Source organism: Corvus kubaryi, unplaced genomic scaffold (assembly GCF_017639235.1).
Source record: "Corvus kubaryi isolate FWS band 111438036 unplaced genomic scaffold, C.kubaryi_AGA036_p1.0 138, whole genome shotgun sequence".
Lineage (NCBI taxonomy): Eukaryota > Metazoa > Chordata > Aves > Passeriformes > Corvidae > Corvus > Corvus kubaryi.
Genome location: NW_024580672.1, coordinates 6,054,598 through 6,078,127, shown reverse-complemented (window position 1 = coordinate 6,078,127; position 23,530 = coordinate 6,054,598). Strand labels below are relative to the sequence as shown.

At 38.8% G+C, this 23,530-nt stretch overlaps 2 protein-coding genes across 13 annotated transcripts in view; one reads left to right on the top strand and one right to left on the bottom strand.

Moving 5' to 3' along the window:
* FRMPD2 (FERM and PDZ domain containing 2) overlaps positions 1–10,308 on the top strand; it is a 71,414-nt gene extending 61,106 nt beyond the window's left edge. For 7 of the 10 annotated variants that reach the window (XM_042018827.1, XM_042018828.1, XM_042018829.1 and 4 more), the window contains 8 exons: positions 1,398–1,456; positions 1,996–2,111; positions 4,020–4,168; positions 5,862–5,952; positions 6,467–6,801; positions 8,275–8,490; positions 8,759–8,821; positions 9,667–10,308. In XM_042018827.1, coding sequence (XP_041874761.1) covers positions 1,398–1,456; positions 1,996–2,111; positions 4,020–4,168; positions 5,862–5,952; positions 6,467–6,801; positions 8,275–8,490; positions 8,759–8,821; positions 9,667–9,738 — 1,101 coding nt within the window. In that variant the 3' untranslated portion in view covers positions 9,739–10,308. Of the gene's footprint in view, positions 1–1,397; positions 1,457–1,995; positions 2,112–4,019; positions 4,169–5,861; positions 5,953–6,466; positions 6,802–8,274; positions 8,491–8,758; positions 8,822–9,666 lie in introns of those variants that run through there. The other 3 variants (XM_042018835.1, XM_042018836.1, XM_042018831.1) reach the window with 2 other exon arrangements.
* The window catches only part of MAPK8 (mitogen-activated protein kinase 8), a 183,927-nt gene that overhangs the window by 115,060 nt on the left and 45,337 nt on the right, over positions 1–23,530 (bottom strand). The gene's annotated exons all lie outside the window — the stretch shown is intronic.

Genomic DNA, 23,530 nt, shown 5'->3' with positions numbered 1-23,530 from the left:
TATTCTGCTGAAATGGGTGTTGGAACTACTTTTAGAGACTGGTGAAATGTAATCAAAATAAGGTTGTATCTATGATCTGACAAAGAAGTACACCCAACAAATAATACCAATGAGAAGTAAGAGATAGTAGTAAGGTTACAGGTTACCTATCAGATCCCTGAGTTAGCGAGGTATTAAAGCAAATATTTAGTTTTAAGCAATGTGGTTAAGTCTATCTAGTTGAGCACAGCACAAGCCTAAATTTAAGCATGTGCTTAGTGTTTTTCCTGAATTGGTTCCATTAACCTCTCTCTTATTCATTATTTCCAGCTTGCCTTTAGTTGTCTCCTATGAATAGAAACTATTTCTGCTTTACTTTATAGAGCACAGCTGCCATCTACTCCAGAGATGTAGACTTTGAAAATGACAAGCTACTAAAAAAAAAGAGTAAAAGTGAAGCAGTAAAACACATTTTCTTTGCAAATCGAAAACCTAAATCAATATAGCAGTCTCTGATCTATGTAACCAGTAGGTGCAGAAACTGGGTAGATGAATTTATGCTTAAATCAGCAGCTATACATGTCCCTATTCTAATGGGGAAATACATGTACAAAAGTAAGAAAATAAGGTATAAGTGGGAGCTACCATTAGGGTTCTCTGGGGCATTCAGTAGTTCATACTGTGTAGTATGCCAGGGTGTTTTCTGAGTGCATCCGAAATATTAAGCAGTGAAAGAAGAAACACCAATTTGAACTAAAATTTAAATAATTATCTATCAAGTGTTACAGCTGAGAAGAAGGTACTTCCACATGCTAGCAGCAGATCCTGCATCATTACTTAAATGCAGAACCTAGTTATTATTCTCTAGGATGGAAAAACAGCCACCAATACTATTGCTTCTATTGCATATGGAGGGTCATCAAGGGTCTGCCTTCTCTGTTAGTTGAGTGCTTCTTCAGCGGAGCAGCTGCACCCTGCTTCTACCATTGGCATCATTGTGTCTAAGATAAAAAAAGGAAATTATTACCAACAGTTCCATCCCAGACACTGGATCTTCCTGCTGCCAAGAAGTGGGAGGGGAAAAGTGTGACTCATGATTCCTGTGATTGCATTTTCTTTCTGAGATCAGAGAGGATATAAAAAACTTCTCAAAGTTCAGTCGTGCATGCTGAGATGTAGAGGTGTCTCTAGACTGTATTGTTCTATTGTTCAGAAATTTACAAATGCAGCTGATAAGGCTTTTTACTCTGACTAGATACTGCAATACACACTTTCTTCTGAAAGTGGGAACTATTCTATTTTCCCTTTCCTTCTTGAGTGAAGGACACATTTCTGTCAGAAATAAGAAAGAGTGTTGATGAAAGTAACTATGTTCTTGATGTTTCTGCGTACTGACTTTTCTTATCTGAAACCTGCAGGATCCAGAAAATACAGACGAATCTCCTCTGCGAGGCCAGAAGAGTAACATTTCAGACAGGTAAGTCTTTCGAATGAAGTAAAACTATTAAAATAAATAGTATGGATAATTTATTCTTATATTTTCAGCTCTGTCCTAATATGGTACGCAAATAACAGAAGCACGGGTCTATTGGAATGCAGCTCCACCTGCAGGAAGAGCTGCTAAACCGCTTCCACACAAGTACTAAGACAAGAGAACTGAAGCTTCCCAGTGTAAGGGCTAAAAATGTCATACATGAAAAATTTTTTCTAGCTGTGAGAAACCTTACTTCCAGTCCTTTTGAGCATCTTTTTATTCAGAGTATGTTCTTATCTCTGAAAAAACCCAACAGCAATCGCATACCGATAACAGTATTTTTCAGTAGCTATATTTGCAAACAATACTCCAGACAAAATGCTACTACAACTCCTTGAACTTATGACCCTCAGAGTTCAGATTAATTCTTGAAAGTAGTTGCTCAAGAAAGTTAAAAGTGATCAAAAATAGATTAAACACAAAATCTTGGTATGGTTCAGATTATCAAAGCTTCTGCCACTTCAACTAACATTGTTTTACAGGTCACAGAAATGTGCAGAATGTGAAAGCTGCAGAAGAGAAAATCAACAGTCTGAGTCAGGCAGCTGGAATAATGAAGATGATGTTGTGCCCCACAGGATTCCTGTTCTACCTAGAAGTAATCATGAAAAGATTTGTCTTGTTTCTTCAACAGTATAGCCCAGCACCTCCATATATGTACATTGAGGATGACACTAGTCCCTTGTATACAAGCTAAGGATTTGCTCTTTCAGTCTCAAAGACCAGGGTACTCAAGACACAGTCTTTACCACTGATGCACAGGAAGGCCATCCAAACCTTTGTACCTCTAAAAGGAGACATACATCCGGAGGTCTCTCCTCTCTGTCTTTCTGTTCCCATACAACTTCCCAAAAAAAAGTAAATTAAACACTTAAAATGCAGAATGAAGGGTCAAATTCTCTGTCAAGACTTTGTTCCCAGAATCACTGAATTTCACCCCCCATGACAATTTCATTAAAACCTCTAGAAATGATGTGCTTAAGCATGTACTGAAGCACTTTCACAGCTCAGGTGCCAAAGCCCCTCTGACACCAGAAGAGTTTACAAAAAGAATCTGCCTAATTGTTCCTTTATGAAAAGTATGCTCCTTCTGCTCCAAATGAGAATAATTTGTGAAAGGAATCATACTGAGGATGCTGCAGTATCTCACAGATTCTGTGAAGTGCAGGTGGCTCTCTCTCCCTGCTTCTTCTCACCCTGTGGAACCAATGAATTACTGATGGCTCTTATCAGAAATAAAACACGGTTATCTCCCTCACATTACCAAGCCTTGCTGGCCAGCAAACAGAAAATGATAACCCATCTACCATCTACTACCTGCTCAGAGTTTGGGGTTTTTTAATTCCACTTGATCTGAAAGGAGAGGTGTATGGGAAAGAGTGTGCTCTGTCTGGAGTGGGGATCTGTCTTCACTGGCACTCTCAAGTAGATAATAGGAGCCTCTTTGCGGGTTAGAGAATGGAATGTAAACAGAAAGTGTCTTAGAAGCTCAGGCAAGGCAAGGGCAAGTTGTAGCCCAGACAAAAACACAGGAAGCACAACTCTATTGTAACAGAAATTAGTTAAGAGCAGCAATGGTATCTTACAAGAGGAAAGCAGAGCATTGCTTCTTGTCTTCACCCTGCAACAAGCCTGTGGAACATATAATCAGCTTTTCTTTCAGACAGCTGGCATGGTATCCTTTGCAAAGAGTAGCCTGTGACTAAAAAACCCAAATTCCGTAATTCCTCTGCCTCAAACCATTATTTTTCACATAACAAGCTACTGTTTTTATTTAACATGGGAACAAAAGTTTTTCAGTTTCTCCAGCAGAGTAGTGATATTTCTGGAGATGCAATGTTTATCCATTTTCTTAATCTGTCAAGTACTGGATCAGAACACATATTTCAGGATGAGCTAAGTAGTAAAACTGAATCCTGCCTTTGGTGCATCAAAGATAGTTCATATCTTGTTCTTGAAGGGGAGTGTGAGGTAAGATGAAAAGAAAAATACATTTGCTTACTTTAGGAAGGAAGAATTTGCCGTAGCTACTCCTAGCAGTGGGGTGTGGCAATACTCATTGTCATGGAAGTGCTGGAAACATGAAGATGATTCCCTGTGAAGATGTGGCCAGAGTCTCCTATACCAGTATAAACTAGCATTAAAGTCTACAATTCTGCAAGAACAGTTTATTTAGAACAGACTGTATTTAGAAACTCTGTGAGGCAATAACTTGCAGTAGTTGGATCTGCTTCCAAATAACATGAAATGTGGTGCTGGTTGTATCCATGATGCTGACTTATTCTTCTTTCTGCTGTGAACATAAGTAAGATGAAAATATTTTCTTCCATTTTCTCACATTTCACTTCCACAATATAAGCAGCAAAATATATATACATACTGCAGCTCCCTAGTTTTTAAAGCCAAGATTTTGCACTATGAACAATCGTAATTACAAGCTTCTTGGTTTTTTATTGTTGTGTTTTGGTTATTTTGTTTGCTTTTTTTTGTTGTTGTTGATACATAGACAGAACCTTTGCTTCTGGAGATGAACTGACTCAGTTAATTAACTTGAAACCATCACAGAGCGGAGTAGATCCAAGGATGGGCATAACAGGTCTTATTCAAGGCCTTCAGCTGCAGATTGAGAATCAAGAGGTGCTAAAGGAGTTTATGGTAAAGTGTGATTACTTTTTAAGAACTAACAATTCAGCACAGCTAAGAAAGTGACTTTTAATAGCCTTCTGGATACTGGATGGGAGTTCAACTTGTATATCTTTACTGAATCCTTTTTCACTGACAATTATTCCTGCCAAAATGGGGTTTCTACTCTGCTGTTTGGGTGATAGTACAGCATTTGGATCTCTCTCTTTCCACGCATGTCAGCCTCATACCATTCCCAGTTCAAAGATATTGCCCATGTAGAATGAAAACAAATAATGTCACATTCATAATGCAGATTAGGAATCACTTTTTCCTAGACTGACTTCTTCCTATTACCCCCTTAGCTTTGCTGAACATCTGCCTAAGAGCTATCCTAGGGGCTGCACCTAAGCAGGAAATCCATGCTGCTAGGGATTCACTGGTGTAGAAACAGTTGAAACAAAAATGTTCCAAACAATGCTCCCATTACCCATAGAACTCATTGCCACAAGATGCTGTTAAGGACAGGGCCTTAGTGAAATGACAAAAAAAAATGTAATGTACATAGATAATGAAAACATCTGATTGCACATAAATCATGAAAAAAAGTAACATTAGGAAGGCTTATAAAATCTCTTGTTTCAGAACATAAATAGAGTATGCAGTTATCATCAAATTCCCAAAAACCAGATTATTTCATAATTCTTCAACATAGTACTGGATTTTCCTTTAAAGGACATGCTCGTTACCAGTGAAATGGATTGCTGCCACTTTTCAATAGTAATTGCAATGTTATCAGTTTCTTCCGCTTGCCTTTATATCTCTGACTTTCTGGGTACAAAATCCCACAGGCTCAAGTGTATACGATTTGCTGACTTTCCCTGAAGGCTCAAGGGCATGTATTAATTTTCATTCATTCCATTGCATTACTGATGTAGGTATACCTTACTAGGAGCTGAGTCACACAGCTGCACAGAAAGCATAAAGATCTAATAAGCAAAGTGCCAGTTACCAAAGCCAGTGGATATTTTATCTGAGTAAAAGCTGTAGTAACTGATTAAAGTGTTCAAGAACTGTCACATGTACTTCAGTTCATATAAATGTATAGTGGCAGAATGTGATGGCTGAGCATTGTGCAATGCATAGCAAATAGGTAGAAGAATAAAAAAATGTCAAGATAACCCAAAACTGTAAATGAAATGAACTTGCACATTCCTGCTTCTGACTACACTGCATTCCATTCCCCTAAATCTGCTGTGAAGTACTTAATGGCTGTATGATTTGCACTTAATATCACTGGGGCTGCTCCCTATATTCATCACTTTCTCCATCACTGAAAAGTATTCACTGTCATTATTGCACTGTTAATAGTGCAATAGTTAGTGCTTTAGTCAGTGTATTATCAATCATAAATGCCAATATTTGGCCAAGACAGTATTTCAAACACCTATAATACAGCAACATACAACAGGGTCTTGTGTTGACAGGGTCTGAGGATGAGGGTTGGAAATATCACTTGAAAACTTCAGAAATATTATGCAGGCTGAAGAAAATACAAAGCAACTTTAATTCCTTGCCTAGAATTTTTGAGAATAATGTATGATTCTCTTCTGTAATAGGTCTATTTCCCAGTATTGGGTCATATACACTTTGCTCACACTGACACTATAAAAGTTGTCTGTTGAGGATGTGAACAACACGGATTGACTATTTCTTTTTGATCTAGGCTTTAGAACATGTGAAACCAACAGATGACTGCAGAACTGGCAAAGCACCAGAAAACCAGAATAAAAACAGATACCGAGATATCCTTCCATGTAAGTATGCACAGAAATGAGAACATACATTTGGTGAACAAAGTCATCAGAGAAACAGGAGAAAACTTTCTGGACCCCTGATGTCTTTCTAAACTGCAGCAGCAGGACAACACACGCAAAAATTTGTAGCACCTCTATATATCAGTATGCAGTACAAATATTCTTAGAGGTTTTCCTGATTTATAACACCAATATCCAGTGACAGTGTTCCTATGCAATGCTTGAAAAGCAGCATTGGGTACACTACTTTGGAACACTGCAAAACAATTCTGTGGTAATTAGAAGGCTTTTCACAGTGTTACACAAGTACCTTAAGAGAAATAAAGCTGCAATGAACCATACAATATATCCGTGGGAATTCCTACTGGCAGTGATTAATATTAGTGCTACTAGTCAAATATATTCCAGAATCCAGAGGCATACTTTTCTGGAGAGACTGACATTTCCTATATCCTGAGATGGTAGAACTCTTTCAGATCCACAGCTGAAATAGCGTCTTTCTGTTTCTGTACAGATGATAAGACACGAGTTCCTCTGGGAGAAAAGAATGGCTACATTAATGCAAGTTACATTAGAATGAATGTTGGAGAAGAGGAACATTTTTATATTATAACCCAAGGGCCTCTGCCATCCACTATGGCTGATTTCTGGCAAATGGTCTGGGAGAGTGAATCGGATGTAATTGCCATGATGACAAAAGAAGTGGAGCTAGGGCAAGTGAAATGTCATCAATACTGGCCTGAACCTCCCCATGACTGTAAAGACCTGGCTAATTTCTATCTCAAGCTACACAGTTACCAGATTCTGGAGTACTTCATAATTAGAAAAATACAAATGATCAACAAGCAGGTAAGTTAAGTAGACTTAATATTTTCATAAATGATGGAATCAATTATGTAGTTTACGTGAGTAGATACAAGTAGTATTGTTTGCTTCTTCCATAACGTGTGCTCCGTACTTTTTAAGGATGTAAAAATCTGAATAACAGGCTTGAAATTAGGGTTAATGAGATGCTTCTTTTTTGCTCATTGTACAACCAATGAATCCAATATTACCTATATTTGGAGAAGAACTTCCAAAAACGAGACCTCTAATAATCACAGAACAGGTGTGTTCTGTGTTTTGCAGAATAACTTACTGTTCTCATCAAATCACATCCACGCCAGAATGGATTCATAGTCTGTAATGGTGGTTGGATGGAAACAGGGGGAAAAGGTGGCTTTCATCCTAGAATTTAGAACAAATGATACTTTTTTGTTCATGAAAAGACACAAACACACATGAAACTACCAATCTAGCAGCGATTTTTTGGGAACTTAATAAATACAGAATCCAGGTGGAAGAACATAGAAAACAGGGTAGGTATAAGTCCATCAGTCTTGTTTCAATATTAAGTAAAGCTTTGCAAAAATTTCTTCAGGACATATTATTTAGTGGCATAATTAAAAAACCTGTGCCAGACTAAACTTGGTGCCTTTTCCATCAAGATAACAATTTCTCTATTTGAAGAAATTCACCTTATGTCACTGAGTGTGAAGCATTGTAAAGCATTTGATACGAGTCTTCCCAAAAGACTATCAAAATGGCAAGATAGAACACCATATGTTATTGCTTCAATGAACATGTTAACTTTGCTGTGTTTGTACTGAACTAGTAGCAAACTACCACAGAAAGCCACAGGTCTACTTCAGCAGAAATCCATACTTATGTTCAAATTCTTCTGATAGTAAAAATCCAGATAGTTAGCATTCAGATTTTAACGTGGCTTTGTGAGCTGGCAACAAGAAATGTTGATCCAGGGCAATTCAATTAATATTACTCTTTATTTTATCTACATTTCATTTATTCTTGTAAGCATTTTTAGTTGATTTGCATATTGATTATTTAATCACAAGTTATTCTTTCATATCTGATAGCCATTTACAATTTTACTGTTGTGGATCTCATATTACTATTCTTCTATTAGTAAGGCTTGGTTCAGCTACAAAAACAGTTTTAGCAAACAGCAATGCAATGTTCTAATTTAACAAACATTTTTGTTTTTTTCTTTCTAACCAACAAATAAGATAAACACATTCTTTCAAGGCAACAGATTAACTTCAGTGTCTTGTCAAAGTCATATGAAGTAAATTTCCTATGCCTGCGTCTTCTGAGTGCGTTTCTTGAAACCTAAAGAAACCTGAATGGAGTCAAGTATGAAAAGCTAAAGAATTGTAAACAAACAATTTTAAGAATCAGGCTGAAGGAAAATTTTTAGTGGAATTCCCTGAAAATTGGTTTTAAGACGGATCATTTTTAACCTTTCTGGTGTCTCTCTTCCAGACAGAAGAAAAGCGCATTATAAGTCATTTGCAATTTACCACTTGGCCAGACCACAATATTCCAAAACTGGCTGAGCAGCTTGTAAAATTTATTTGTTACATGAGAAAAGCTCACAGGACAGGACCAATTGTTGCTCACTGCAGCACTGGCATTGGAAGAAGTGGAGTTTTGCTGTGTGTTGAAATTCTTCTCAGCTATATAGAAAAAGATTTATGTGTAAGTATCAAACAGAACATTGTTAAGTATCACAGACTGGCGTGGATGTCAACAATGTGGTGGGGGCATCTTAGAACAGAATAATTACTATAAGAATTCACCCGAACAAAATGGAATAAACCCAGCTTTCATTGTTTTAAACAACAAAGATAATAACTACAAATATACTATTTCTAAAAGAACTGCCACAGCTTCCCCATCTAAATATGCTTAAATCTTTCTTTATAACTTGCATGTCAACCAAATAAAAACTGTTCTCTTCTGATAGTTCAACATCAAGCAAATAGTGAGAGATTTGCGAGATCAGCGTTTTGGCATGATCCAAACTAAGGTAAGTTCTAAATATGCAACTAGATTGTTATTTTTTTAAAAGCCTGAATTAGTGGTACTGCTCCACTGCTTTGATAAATCTGGGGCTTAAAATATAATTTTAGTGCTCTCATTTGAGGAAAGTAACAGCCTTCCAAGCAAGTGGTGTTTGGTTTTAAATATGAAAGCCCGTTCCTTACTAAATAAGTGAATAAAAGCAAAGCAGCAATATAGGACAGGTACCAGACCCCCCCGCACCCCCCCTTTCCTTTTCTAAAGCAAGAAGAAAAGCAAGTATCACAGAACCAGTGATATACTATAAACCCTACCCTGCAAAATTACAGCCTTCGGTTGAATTCTTGCTATTGCTGAGTTATCATCACCAGGTAAACCCTTCTACTCCTGAGCTAAACCCACTCCTGAAAAGATTTTTTCACACAGAAAAAAAACAAGATGCAGCTAACTCACCTTAGAGAAAACAATTGGTAGAATAAAAGCAAGAGAAGACTAAAAGAAGTTCTTCCTATAGGCAAATATTTTAGCACATGCTTTGATATATTTTTCTTCAGGGTAATGACTGAGCATGTGACTAAAATTAAGCAAACATATAACCTACACTGTCTTAAATGAGAATTGAGCACATGCTTAAAATACAGCATTCCTGTACTTTTACCAGAGATGGAACAAAAAGAACAAGGATTCTCTTAAATATGTTTTTGTATCCATATTACAAAGATGCTGATGTTATAAACATATAACATATACCATATAAACATGTAACATATAAATTCAGCTAGTCCATCCTTCTTTGTCTAGAATTTATGTTGAATGTAACCAGGTGTTTCGCACTGGTGTCTCCGCATACAGGACGAGTATTTATTCTGTTATGAAGTTGTGCTGGAAGTCCTTCAGATCCTCCGAGCAGTGGATTCCTACTGAATATGATTCCTACCATATGACTCTTGCTGTTGCTATTCCACTTGGACTCCAGGGACCACTCAGCAACTACTTTAATCTTTAAAGATGTCAAGCCAGCACAGACAAGTGTTATATTACATGCTTTTTTAGATTACCCTGATTTCAAAGTCATTTAAAAACCTTGCTTAACATGTCCTGTATAAGTCATTTATTTCTTGGCTCAAAGTATGAAGAAACAGCCAGCCAGCACTGCAACACTGCTGTGGTAAATTGCCATGGAGAATTTTTGTTTTCTGTGTTAATAACATATTAATTGTTAGGAATATATTTTGGGACTGTAGCAAGGATATAGCAGCCTTTGGAATTAGCTTTGCAATCCAGAGGGCAGCTTTAAAGATCCAAGATTCTGTTGGCGTTGGTGGAAGATTAGTTGTCCCTCATCTACTGTTGTGCACTATTGGCTTCTGGGCTGCAAATCAATGTTTACTCCAGCAGTTATGCTTTTGCATAGAAGGACTCAATTTGGTTACCTCTGGTTGCTTGAACAACGTAGAACCATTTCCAGTCATCACTCCAGCCCATGAGTTTATACCACTATCACTAGACATCTTAAATCAAGAAACTGACAGAAAAAATAGGATGCCTTTAAACCCTGGTTCTCTTCAAAGGAAGAGCATTCTAATAATTGGATGGAATATTACTTTTTTCCAGCGATATGAACAGATGTTGATAGCCTCAGTATTTTCATTCTACATCCATATAAAAAGGAATGCAATACTAAGCCAAGTGAAGCAACTGTGTGTGCATTGTGGTACATACGTACATTTCATCTTCCCCTAATTGTTTCCATTGATTAACTATCTTCTCATTCTTACCTAGGGTCTGGATCTATGGGTAGTCCTGCTGGTTTCAGTAGGGGCTGAATCAGGTCTTTAAATTAAAGAACTCTCTGTACAGTTTATTTCTCTTGTAAAAAGTGTTTCTGTTCATGTGGGTGGATTTGAGCAGAAATCCGCTGTTCAAGTTGTAAGATTGTATTTGTTTCCATAGTTCTACTTCTAAGTCCTTATCTAGAAGGTGAGATATGGAAGTGATTAGATGTGCATTGGAAGTGTAACTTGTAAACATTGGAAACTGAAACAATCTAACTGAATTGTACATATTTTTAAAACTTATTTGGTTTCTGGAAAAGAGAAAATATTAAGAGGCATTGGGTATAAAACTATAGTAGAAGCAAGAAAATAAAATACCTATTTACTTTCATTACAAATAAGAGGTTTATAATTCAGAAAGAATGGTGTATTAAATAAAAATTTAAAGTATGGCTTTTAGAAAAAGCCACTGTAATACAATTATAATTAAGGCCAAGGCCCATTTTTTCTTTGTGCCCTCCAATAGTCTGGAGGCAGGAAAATATAGAAATGCAATTCATTATGTGAGCCAGATGCTAATTTCAAATGTATTGATAAAGTTCCAGAGCAATGCTAAATAAATCCAGGTGCAACCCTGGATTCATATTGATATAAAAATAAATAGAATTCAATGTTTTGTCTTAAATTCATTGAATTTGGTCCTTCCTCAAAGCATTATTCTTCATACATTCTTCATTTAATATCTTTACGTTGCATATAAAGGACCATTTGCACAATTTCGTCAAATGTCATCAGCCATTTTTTTTCCTAAATTTGTTACCTTCATTTGGTATTTGGCCTTTGACTTTAATTACTACACGTGTACTACTAGGCAATCAATGCATTACACTGTAATAAATGCACAATTAATCTTTTGTATCACAGTAATTTAGTAAGCTTCTTACTGAAAATATTCCTGTACTTTATGCAAAGGTGTTTTTTCTGTGGTTTAGAACAAGTATTCTGGATTCAAAAGACAATCCTCACAGCATTATTTGTGCATCATTTTTGCAGCTGTTTGACAGATGTGTTTGCTGTTTGACATAATTTTCTCATGTTTTACAGAGGTATTAAAAAGATTTCTGAAAACAATCTGCTTAATTTCAATTCTTTTATAAAAAAGAAACTGCAATACCTAACTATTAACCTATAAGAGCTCTAGGGAAAAATATTTTATTCATAGGGGCTTGTCTTTAAACTTCCTCTAAAGGCACATTTTATGATGATGTATAGTGGAATGTGGCCACATCCAGAAGCTGATAAGCATTTCCCCATACACACAGCACAACTGAGAGTCCCACTTCTGTGTTCTTTATACATGGAAAACCCCCGGAGATAGAGGCTCACCGATATGCATTCATTTGGAACAAAAGATAACCCACTCTTTAAAGAGCTCACACTACTTGACAAGTCAGGATAAACTGAAAAGAAAGGAAAATCTATTGTCCCATTTCATTCATAAGGGGAAGTGAGGCAGTGGTTGGTGATTTGTCCAAGGTCTACAGAGTTTTGGAAAAGTTGGGAACTAAACACAGATGATAAAATCTCTGATTCTTTGCCTACACACAAAACTATCTTTCCTCCGTCAGAAAAGATAACCAGACTGCTCTGGATGATTTCTGATGAGATATTATTTGGTATATAAAGTGCTCTGACTGGAATTTGTACACATTCTAATATGCAAGAGGTGCGTTATGGCAGAGAACCTCAGTTAGTGCCTACGGTCACACTTCTTACTTCAGAAGTGGTATTGAGATCACCCTTTGTGCTCTACCATCTAGCTGCCAATCAAGATGAACCGCAGTGCAAATGTGAACAAAAAGGTTCATTGAAGACAGTGCCTGCCATAACAAGCACGCAAAACAAGCAGGCATATGCTAGTCCTCAGATTCATAGTGTAGCACAAAACCTTGTCAGTCATACTCTGTGTTCAGACAGTAGCTCTGTCCACAGAACAGCACAACTTGTAATCATACTTTGGAGAAGTAGATGTTTTACCTGCACTGAGACTCCTGTTAAGCTTTTTTGTTTCTACCATTTTATCTCCATTTAAAAGCAAGTATAGCAAGGACAACCACTGCATAGCTGTAAGGTTACAAAATCATGTGTGTAGGGGAAAACGGGTGTCCCCATTTTTCTATTAACATCTTCATTGAGCTCCATCGACTCAGAAGTGCTTCATGCTGATGTCTCTGTGTACTCTAGTACCCCGTCTGCAATGGAAAAGATACCTGAAAATATCCACACATGCCAAAATGGGTGTTATTGTCTACAAGAGCATTGTCAGATTTAAATACTTGACTTCAAAAAGTAGCAACTTGTCCTAATATAATCATGCTTCCTTTAAATTTTCTTAGAAACCTGAGAGATGAGTCAGTAATTTTTTTCTGTATTTTCAGTTGAAGGTTATGGCCCCCCTGAACAACAGGCCCTTCTGCGATGAAATACAGCAACTGCAAAGAGGGCCTGTCCGGCCAAAGAGCAGCAATCACCGCCATCTAGGGGCAAATCATGACTGCGACGTGGCTAACCGCAACCGGTCGCTCCTGCCTTCGGCACAGACCCACTCCGTGTCTCTTAGCTGGAGAGTAAACACAGCCAGATAAATGTAACAGAGAGCTTGTAGGCAGATCCCACTCACTAACTGAAATTATGCCACTGTGACTTCTTGCCTATACCTACAAGTGCAGCAAGAAGCTCTCACAGGAACATCCTTTTTACTGGATAATAGAATGGAATTGTTTTCTTGTGAAAAAATAATACAATGGTTCAAATAACCAGAATGAGGCAACCCTTCCACAGACAGGGTCTGCATAATGTGTTGCACCCAGACTGGACGCTTGTTTGATGCTGCACAAGTCAGAGATCTCAACATCTGAAGGGATGTGAGTTTATCTATACTACTCTCTCTTCCTTTACAGCATTAGCAATAATAAATAACACTTTAAATGACACTTTGCATAATCTGAGTGTTTTACTTATTGGAATTACACAGGAACAGCAACTCCAGGTGCAAAACATTCAGTTACTAGCGAAGGACAATGGTATTTCTCACAGCTGTTAAATCACAAAGCTGGACTCAACATGAAGATTGCCTGCTTACTGCTTGCAAACTGACTAAATATTATTGTAATACTAGAAAAAGTAGAAGTTGGTTGAGCTCTTTACACTGAAAAGAGAGCTTGCCCTTGCAGGCTAAGCAGACTGAGAGTCCACTATTAGACGAATCTTTTAAATGTCCAGTAATGTGTGTGATGGAAGGGCACAGCACTTACAAAGATAGGTGGTTTGCACATAATCTTGTACAGGTTTAGCTCTGTAGGGTTAGAAATAAGCTTGTGAAACCACAAAAGTGTTCTGTAGTGCCATACTGATATAATTGTTTCTGTCTTGATCACTCACTTTGTGCACACCAGGAATAACAGAACCTCATACTTCATTCATGCTTCTCCAGGCCCAATAGCATGGAGCAACTAACTCTGGATCACAGAACCACAACATAGAATAGTTGAGATTGGAAGGAAGCTCTGGGAACCATCCAGTATAAACCCTCCAACTCCCAGCAGTGTCACCTTGAGCTCAGGACCGTGTTCATGTGGATTTTGGGTATCTCCAAGATCAACACTCCTTCACCTGTCTAGGCAACCTGTTCTGATATTTGACCATCCTCAGCGTAAAAAAGTTTTTTTCTGATGTTTAAACGAAATTCCTGGATTGTAGTTTGTGTCCTTAGCATCTTGTCCTGTCTTTGGATACCACTAAGAGGAACCTGTTTCTGCTTCTTTACCTCTTTACTCCCTCCTATTTAGGAATTTATACCTATTGATAAGATCCCCCTGAGCATTCTCTTCTCCATGAGTTTCTCCAACAGCCAAAACCCTCTCAGCTTCTCCTTATACAACAGATATTTCTTAATTCCAATTTCTTAATCATCACAGTGGCCTCAATATGCAAGTACTGGTTCAGAGAGATTGTAAGATTCCATCCAACAGCTACATCCAACAATTTACTGCAATTTGTAGGTATAGTTTTTTGGTGCCTATTGACAAGTGATAGTTGTGGTTTTAATACCACTGAAGGACTGATCAAGGCCTGAGAAACCAACACAGAAGATTAAGAAGATGTAGAGTATGGAGCATCTCTTGGATGTCAGTCTGAAAGATCTGCCAGTGGTCATCTCTAGTTTTTTACTTAGTCTTAACTGTTCAGTGTCCTCCCATATGAAGTAGGTGGCTGTTCAGAATTCACTGCCTTTTCTGCACAGCACCAGTTACACATTCACGCCTGAGGGACAGTGAACTTTTTGCAATCCTGTTCTGAATTATACAGCTATTTAGCTTTCTCATTAAACTATTCAGAAACAAAACCCCAAAAAGCAGTTAAAATGCCTGAGAGCAGTACCTCCCCAACCAGGCGACAGACACAATGGGGACTATACAGTAGCTGTCCAGCATCCCAGCTCATTACACAACCTAGCAATTAACTGAAGTTGCCTGTGCTCCCTCCCCTCCCTGCATTTGTTCTCTTGAGAGATGACAATCCCTTCTTCTCCTTCCTGTTCAACACTCTTGGAAAGACATGCCAGTGACTGTGGGCTTTCCTTTCCCATCACACTGCTGTAAAAAGCTTCTAACTACTTCCATTACCACTTCCTTCATGGCTGAGGCAGATTTATTCCAGGCAAGGCACCAGTTGTAGTACCTCTTGGCTCATTCAGTACACCTACCAACAGTTCCCAAGGCAGAAAAGACATGCTGTGAGCTTGCTTAATGCCAGCACCTTTGGATGAGTGACAAGGACACTATAAGAAATAATGAACATTAGAGAAATGTAGCTATAGCAACACAAGCATTCACAAAGTAAATCCCCACCACGAGAGCAAGGAAACTGCTGTTATTGTATTTGTAAAAGTGCTGATAAAGCAGGAGCTTGTGTTACAACATCAGGAGAAAGCATGCCTGGCCTGCAGTCTTGCCACAAGTGGTAACACATGCAAAAGCACCCCTATACCAGACAGAAACTTAGCTCACACACTTTCAGAAATGTCGGATGAAACAACAGATCCAAATCTGAGTCTTTGTAAGAAAATCCCAAACTTGCCCCAGCTCTTTATTTTACTGCTCCAGATTTTACTGCAGGTTTAGCACCATGTCATCAAAGGAACCATCCTGATGACACTTTCATGCTGATCAGGAGGCTGCCATTGTTCCAGAAGCAGGAACTGAACCTTGGTCTCTTATTAACCTATGCTGCTTCCACCCTTTTTTATCCACTGAAAGCAGGCAAAACTTGTAGCTGAGTATTCAACAGGAACACAGACAATGCTTTCTGACTTTTTTTTAATCCAAAGCTGAAACAATTCAGTAACTCTTGGGGAATTTTGACTTTCACTTGGTATAAGAAATAAAAAGTTAGTTTATTTAATTTGGAATAGCACTACAACTCCTGGGTTCCTCTCTTCATCATATCTATAGTTAATTTTAGGACAAGTTCCTTAACAGTATCATGCCTCCATTTCCTTGTCTACTGCTTTGCTGTCTTAAAGATGAATGAGTCACAAGTAATGCTTGGGAAGTGTTGAGTGAGTACTCGAATAAAAGACAATGCAAAACATGAAATATTCTTCATGCTTGCAATTTACAGTTACCACACATTCTCCTTCACCTCTATTTGTGAGTTAGGACACATGTAGCATATATCTATCTCTATTATTAGGAAATTAGTGCTGAGTCATTAAGGGAAACATTTCACTAAGGGAAAGAGTAGGGTTCTGCTAATGTATTATTTGAAAACTGAGTAGAAACAGAGGAGTTATTTCACAGCTAGAAATTCTGCTAGTATCACCTAACTTGAGTCACTTAGCATGGACTCAGCATCATTCCTTTTGCTTGACAGCAATTTTAGATCAAAAGATCTAAAACTGTTCCCATAGACAGAATCCAGACAAAGCCTGGAATGCCAGCAGCACTGGGATGACCACACCTCTCAGCTCAATACAGATACCCAACTCCTTCAGAGCGACATTGCTCTAGGCAAGAGCATCTCCTTCCAGAGCACTCCATGCCAGCTCCTGCTGAGATTTTCAATGACATAGGGATTTCTCCACCTATTCCTCCTCTCATCAACATTTTAGATCCCTTGCTAAGAGCTGGGTGGCTGCTGGGTTATGCTCCTCTGCTAGACTTTGTCAGTGGCCCAGAAGGTTCAATTATTCTAGGAGTCCTCCTGGGATTTACATAACACTGCTTTGAGCTCTATCAAAGCATCTGATGAAACTCAGTTACTTCCTTGGAGTTCTGAGAAGAACACAAATTAAACTGGGAACACAAACAACAAGTCTTTTTAAAATATCCAATCAAAAAAACTTCTCTTTCCTTCTCCTTTGTCAACAGTTCTCCCCTCTTAGTTGTTCCCTTAATAGCGCAAAATGTTTACACACCTCACTTCTGATCGTGCACCTTGACTCCCAGTTTTTTGTAAAGCCTTTGAGAATTCAAAGCGCAGCTAGGCTACCTCCAGGTGGTCAGGACTTCACCGATCAGGCAAACTGAAGTGATTACAGCCTTGGACAGGAAGAAAAACTGTTATCAAAGCTGCTGCTCTCTGTAGCTTCAGTCTAACTTGCCTCAAAATCATTACATGGCACATATGGGGGTAGCTATGTTCTCTCCATAGCTTCCAGCCTGAGGCTTTACACGTGTTCAATTCCCTTCACAGTTTCCCTCCAAAATGCCAGCACTTCTCTTCCTGTCCAGCTGTTCTTTGAACACTGATTGGGATGTGGCTGATCTGTTTTTAATTCTCAATTATTTCTTCAACAGCTGAGTGCACCAAGCCTGTATATTGCAATTGTCTTAACTTCTGGAAGAGGTAGAATATAGTCTCTCCGAATTCATCTCATATCACAAACACACAAGATGTGTACTGGTATGTGAGAAAGCAGGCAAGATTGGGAAGGGCATCTGCTTTAGTGTGGATGCATTCACCTGCCATGGGAGCAGGCTGATAATGGATGCAGGCTGCCAACAAATTAGGTAGGAAATGGGGCTAGCAGGGAGAATTCCCACCCTTCTTTAACTTCTTGTAGTAATGTTCTTTCTTCCTTTGTTCTCACCTTCTGCTAAATCACAGAATAATCTACACTAAAATCAGACATCAGTTCAATCCTCAAGACACACTAACGTGTGCGTTTGCATGTGAGTGTATGTAGGTAACACTGCTTTCTACAGAACAGAATAAAAAGTATTCAACCAAGTGTCCTTTTACAGCTAGCAGAGACTTTGTGTGTGCAGATTTTACTTTCTTTCCTGCCTGGGCAGGAGAATCTTTCTGACCCAAAAGATGTCATGTGTATAGCATAGCATTGAACAAGGCTTTCTGTGCATGGACTTAGCAGCTTACCACTGTGTCATAATAGCTCCATGAACTCCTCATTGTCAGCAGAACTGCATTCTGCTCCAGTGCTGGTCAGACAAGCTAAAATAATGACCTTACCCAACTCTAAACTCCAAAGAGTCCATTTAGTCTACCATGTTAAATGACCTTACCCAACTCTAAACTCCAAAGAGTCCATTTAGTCTACCATGTTAAAGGCCTAAGGTCTACCCAGCTAGCTTTAGGTTCATGCCCTGTGCTCACCATGCCCATGCAAACACCCACTCACTAGACCAGCTAGTCTAGTGGGACAGATGTGACAACGGCCTGTCAGAGGGGGAAATCACCCAGCAAGGATACGTGTGATGGACCCACTGGAGTGAATTAGGTCACCTCATGCTGTCACACACAATAGGAACAGAGCTCGTACAATGGCAAGCAGCCTCATATAGGAAGGTTTGTGGACAACTGATTCTGCTAAAAAGGTTATCAGCAGTGATACTACACATCACGACATCCCTGAGGAGATGAACTGGCACATGGAGGCAGATGTCTGAGCAGCTCAAGGCACACAACCAGAATCCTCAGAAGAACAAATTTTCTCCTAAGTAGCTAAGAGGGCATCTGCTTTGGACTTGATAGGCTGAAAATCCACCCTACATTGTATTCTAACCTAACTCTTTCTTACCAAAGGATGAAGATAAATAAGCTCCAGCAACAGGCTGCAATTGTTTAAACTTTAAATTTAGTGGGCTTTAAGGTCCCATTTCAGCATCCTTCAATATGTATCCACATTCTGGACTCCCAGTTGCAGCTAGATCTATGGTGTAGCCTTCATAACTGCTCCTGAAAACTTTGACCATCATTTTACTCATTCCCTCCTAAACTCATTCTTTCTCATTATAAATCCTAAAAAGGGAGGAAGAAGAAAAGGAGATTGATTAATAACATTTCAGGCTTTTCTCTCTTTATCAAAGACCTCACAAAACCTCTGGCAAATGCAGGCAATGCTCTGTTTTTCAGGGGAAATACTGTTCCAATATCTAAAAGACACTGGGAGAAAATCTTGCTGGTTATTTGCTCCATCTTGTGAAGGAAGCTGCAGAAATGCTGTGCAAAGCAAGATCTATAAAGTACACTTGCAAAGATGAGAGGAAAGGCAATAGTGCTTACCTTTATGGGATTTAAAAGATCCAGAAAAAAAGGGAAAACCCATTCACATACATATTCACTCAGATAAAATACGATAATTAATTTGAACTTCATGCAACACCCTTCCTCTTTCCTTATCAGAATTAGCCTGAATATAACTTTAACTTCACTACCTTTACCTTCACTCAAGTTTTGTGCCCATCACCAGACCCACACCTCATCCTAACTCTGGGCACACAATCTACTGGTCAGTGGGTCATGGAACAAGCCCACAATGGTACATTCCAGGCTAAGGTATTATATGGGCTTTTTGCAAATTTCAACATGATAGAGACTAGTTATATCAGAGGGGCCTAGAGTTGCATGATGAGCAATTGCAACCTGCATAATTTGGGTTTTATACTGATATTCTGACCAGACTGATAAAAAGAGGGCATTTACATTCCTGCAAAAATCCAATGACAAATTCCTTGTGTTTCAGCTCTGTTATGTCCCACTAGCATTTCAAGCCACTGATCTCTGAACTATACAGTGTTCAGCATGTATCATTATAACTTCATGTTTAGATTTTGTACTCTTGTGATTCTGAGCATAAAATCTATAAACTTTTGTTGCTTGTTTTGGGGGGATTCTTTTTAAAATTTGTTTTTATAAATTATTTTGCACTCATCACAAAAGGCTTGTGATCCTTCCAGTTCCCACCAGATGTCACCAAGCTCTCAAGGATCTCTCCAGTTAGGGCAGTAGAAGCCTCCTGGTTGAGTGCCAGTCACGTACAGTATCTTTCCCTTTTAAAGAGAACGGGGTAAGGAGCTGAGTCTTTCCTTGTCAGTGGATAAAACGCTGCTGAATCACCAGCGGGCCAAAGCTGCTATGATTTCACTGCTGTTGAACTGTTTTATCTGAAAGGAGTCAATCTCCTTTCACTTACTACTAGGGAATGACAGCATCACAGTTCTGCTCTCCTCTACCTGAAATACGTCAGAGCAGGAAGCAGATACAATAAAATGCACAACAAACAAGCTTGTGTTCCTGCCTTCCAGGCTACATATTCAGATGAAGTGGCCTGCCTGAAACTGCACAGGGAGTACTGAATTAAACTGGGCACTGAAGCCAGCTTTCCATACCCATTTTGAAAAACATTTGCCAGTAAGCATTTTGCTTTCCTAAGCAGTGGTTCTCTTCTGATTTTTACTGAGTGCTGAGCATTGTCGTGTCCTGAACAGTATAAATGCCTGAGGTCTCACTACTCAAATATGTCTGTTCCCCAAGAATGAGCCAGCTTGCCAAGAGGCTCTCCTCAATGCATCCCAATTGGCAGAATCACACTCTCAAGGCTCTGCCATCAGAGGAAATGTTTAGACTCAAAGAGATTAAATGCACAGACTAAGTAAGATGAATAGAAGTTGACAAATATCCAAGATGTATTTTTGAGAATGAAGAGGCTGAGCTGAAAATGAATGGATTTTAATGAGAGAAGGAAAGGAAATTCACCATGAATTGCAGACATCTATTGTCCTGAAAGGACATTGTTCCCCATGGCCCCAGAACAAACACGAAAGGAACACATTTCATGAGGTATTGTTGGGCCTGGCTTGACTATGGCAGCCTGGGCTTGTATTGAACTTTTCATGGAGGGCTTCAAATAATTTCACTTCTGAGAGCATTATTTATGGGCTTTTTACCGACACGTAAGTACACATTGAGAGAAAACGACTTGGTCTTACAGTGAACAGCTCCCAGAGCTGGGAAAGTGAATCCTGATCAGTATCAATGAACCTCTGCCCTAGTGCCTTATTTCTGCAACCTTGCTCATATGAGAACTTGGCAGTTGGTTTTTTTGCACCAGCTATCAAAAATGACATTTTACTGAAGCAACCATTGTCCATAAGAACAGAGGAGCCTGTCTGTAGCTGGGAGTAGATTACACATGGCTCCCTACAGAGTACACAGCAGCCAAGGGAATGCAGAAGAACAAACACCATTTGGCCACATTTGCTGGTGCCCTGACAAGTTGTCAACAGTGTCAGGGTGATTCAGCTCAGGAGATAGTCTCATGTGTTATTCCTGTGACTCAGAGGGTAGCCCTAGTCAGTCTTGTGTCCTGCCTGCTTCAGCTATCAGTGTTATGTTCTCCTCCTGGCCTATCAAAATAGCTTTCAATCTAAACTGGAATATCCTCTGTTTAAGGTGTGAGCTGCCTCTAAGAGTTGTGTGTATCTTTTGAGAAGTTCATGACTGCAGATGGAACACACACAAACTACTCACCACTTCATGATTACATGGCCCCAGTTCTGATTCCTGAGAAGGAGAGGGGAAATACAATTCCAACCTGGGCTTTTTCTCCAATGTTTTTTCCTACCTCAAGTAAATTGATCTATACAGTTATCACAAACGCCCTGTCTTCTGGGAACTTTTTCCTCAGTTAGGACAATGACTAAAAATAATACCTTTCTGTTTCCAATGCTTTATTTTCTGACAGAATAGTAATTTCTCTTCTTGCCACAAACATCTTGCTTTGACAAGTACACAGAAACAACCAAGAGTTAAAAGGCAAGGTGGACATTGTAACACATTGTCATCTAGTACAGAATCAAGCCAACCTTCCTTTCTGCCTCCCATCAGCATTCATTGTCGTGACAAACCCTACTTACACACGTGATTCTGGAATTAGAAGCACAAACCTCTGCCATTTACAGAACATTGCTTTTCTCCTTCACTACAGGCAGACATGATCACAACTGACACAATGCCTTTGCTCACACACCAGCCAGCCTTGTTCAGTTTGTGGTGCAGCCCATGCTACTGAATGTCCACTGCTTCTGGTACCCAGTGTAGCTAGACAGTGATTCTAATAGCTGGCAGCTCTTTTGCAGCTGCCTGAGCTGCAGTCAGGTACATGACCATAACGTTGCTATGAACTTGAAAGGCCATCTGAACATTTTGCTTTTTATTTGTTTTGTAACTGGGAAATTTTCCAGCTTTGATGCTATTGTAAGGAATTCAAGCCATAAAGCAGAAGGGTAGCAGGACTCTGATCTGCTGAACACTAACTTCCAATCTAAAAGGCCCATATTTTACTTCTGACTCTTTTTTTGATCCATTTGCCTTCTCAATATTGTTCTACTTCTCATCTGTTAATTATAGCTCATCATTTTTTTCCCAATTAAAAAAAAACAGAGGAAGGGAAAAGAATGAAAAAATATTAACAATGAATTTCAAAATGAATCTGAAAAGCCAAAACCTCTTTGCTTTCCTGAAATCTAGACAAAACTGTAGAGGCCCCCAGGAACCATTCCTGTTTCCAAGTACTTCAATAAGCAATTTGAGCCAGAGATTACTTTAATTCTTCTTTAAAAAAGATTCCTTAGAGGTCAACTTATCTTGAATGGTCCTGCTGTAATGAAGTATTAATGGAGAGAAATCAATTTCCAATATCACTGTCATACCATGCTGTCAGAAATAAGTGCACCTACCTACCGTGGCCCTGGTTTAGTAACTTTAGTCCTGCTATAGGGAGGCAGCCCTACCTGTTGCCTGGCCCTACCACAAAGCAGAACAGCACAGGTCATCCTGAGATAGCACACAGAAATATCTGACTCCTTAGTTGCATCAATGGTCCTTGCTTGCTTGTGTATACTTCCTTTACAAAGAAATGTCTCACAGCAGTTGATCGTAGAAATTTCCTTGTAGTGAAGATTTGTGGTTTCTCCCAGTCATGTACTCCCTTCAGGCCTAGTTGCATTCCAGTCCGAGTTTAAAAAATTGCTAATGGAAAATATTTCCACACCCAGTGGCTAATTACTTTCTCCCTCAGAAGAAAACTCTTGTGTTTGTTATGGATTCACTACTCTTAAGTGTTAGTTTCAAGGCATAACAAAGGCCTAAAAGGGACAAAGGAGATCCTGTAGTACCTATAGCATTGTTCTTATGCTTTTGCCTTCTAAACTCTACTTTTAAGTAACCGATAACTAGGATTTAAACCCCAGTTTTTTGTCCTGTTGATTCATGTCGGCAAATCTGGACCATGAAAAATGTATTAGTGATATTCACTGAACTTTCTATAATTCCCCTTGCACCCTATAGGTGTACAGGTTTAGCATTGCTGACATCAAATGCCTGAAAATAAGAGAGGCCTTTCTTCAAAACTTTGAAATTCATTAAAATATAAGTATTTTTTAATATATACAGTAGTATTGCAGTTGTTTGAAATTATATGTTCAGATTTTATTCCTCGGCCACAAGTGTTTTTTACTTCATAAGCAGATGATTCCATGACCCAGTTTTTCAAGGGGAAAAAAGAAAAAAAAAGTCAAAATACTTCTCTTTAAAGCACAAGACTTAGTGATGCTGACAATTCCTACATGGTTCCAAAT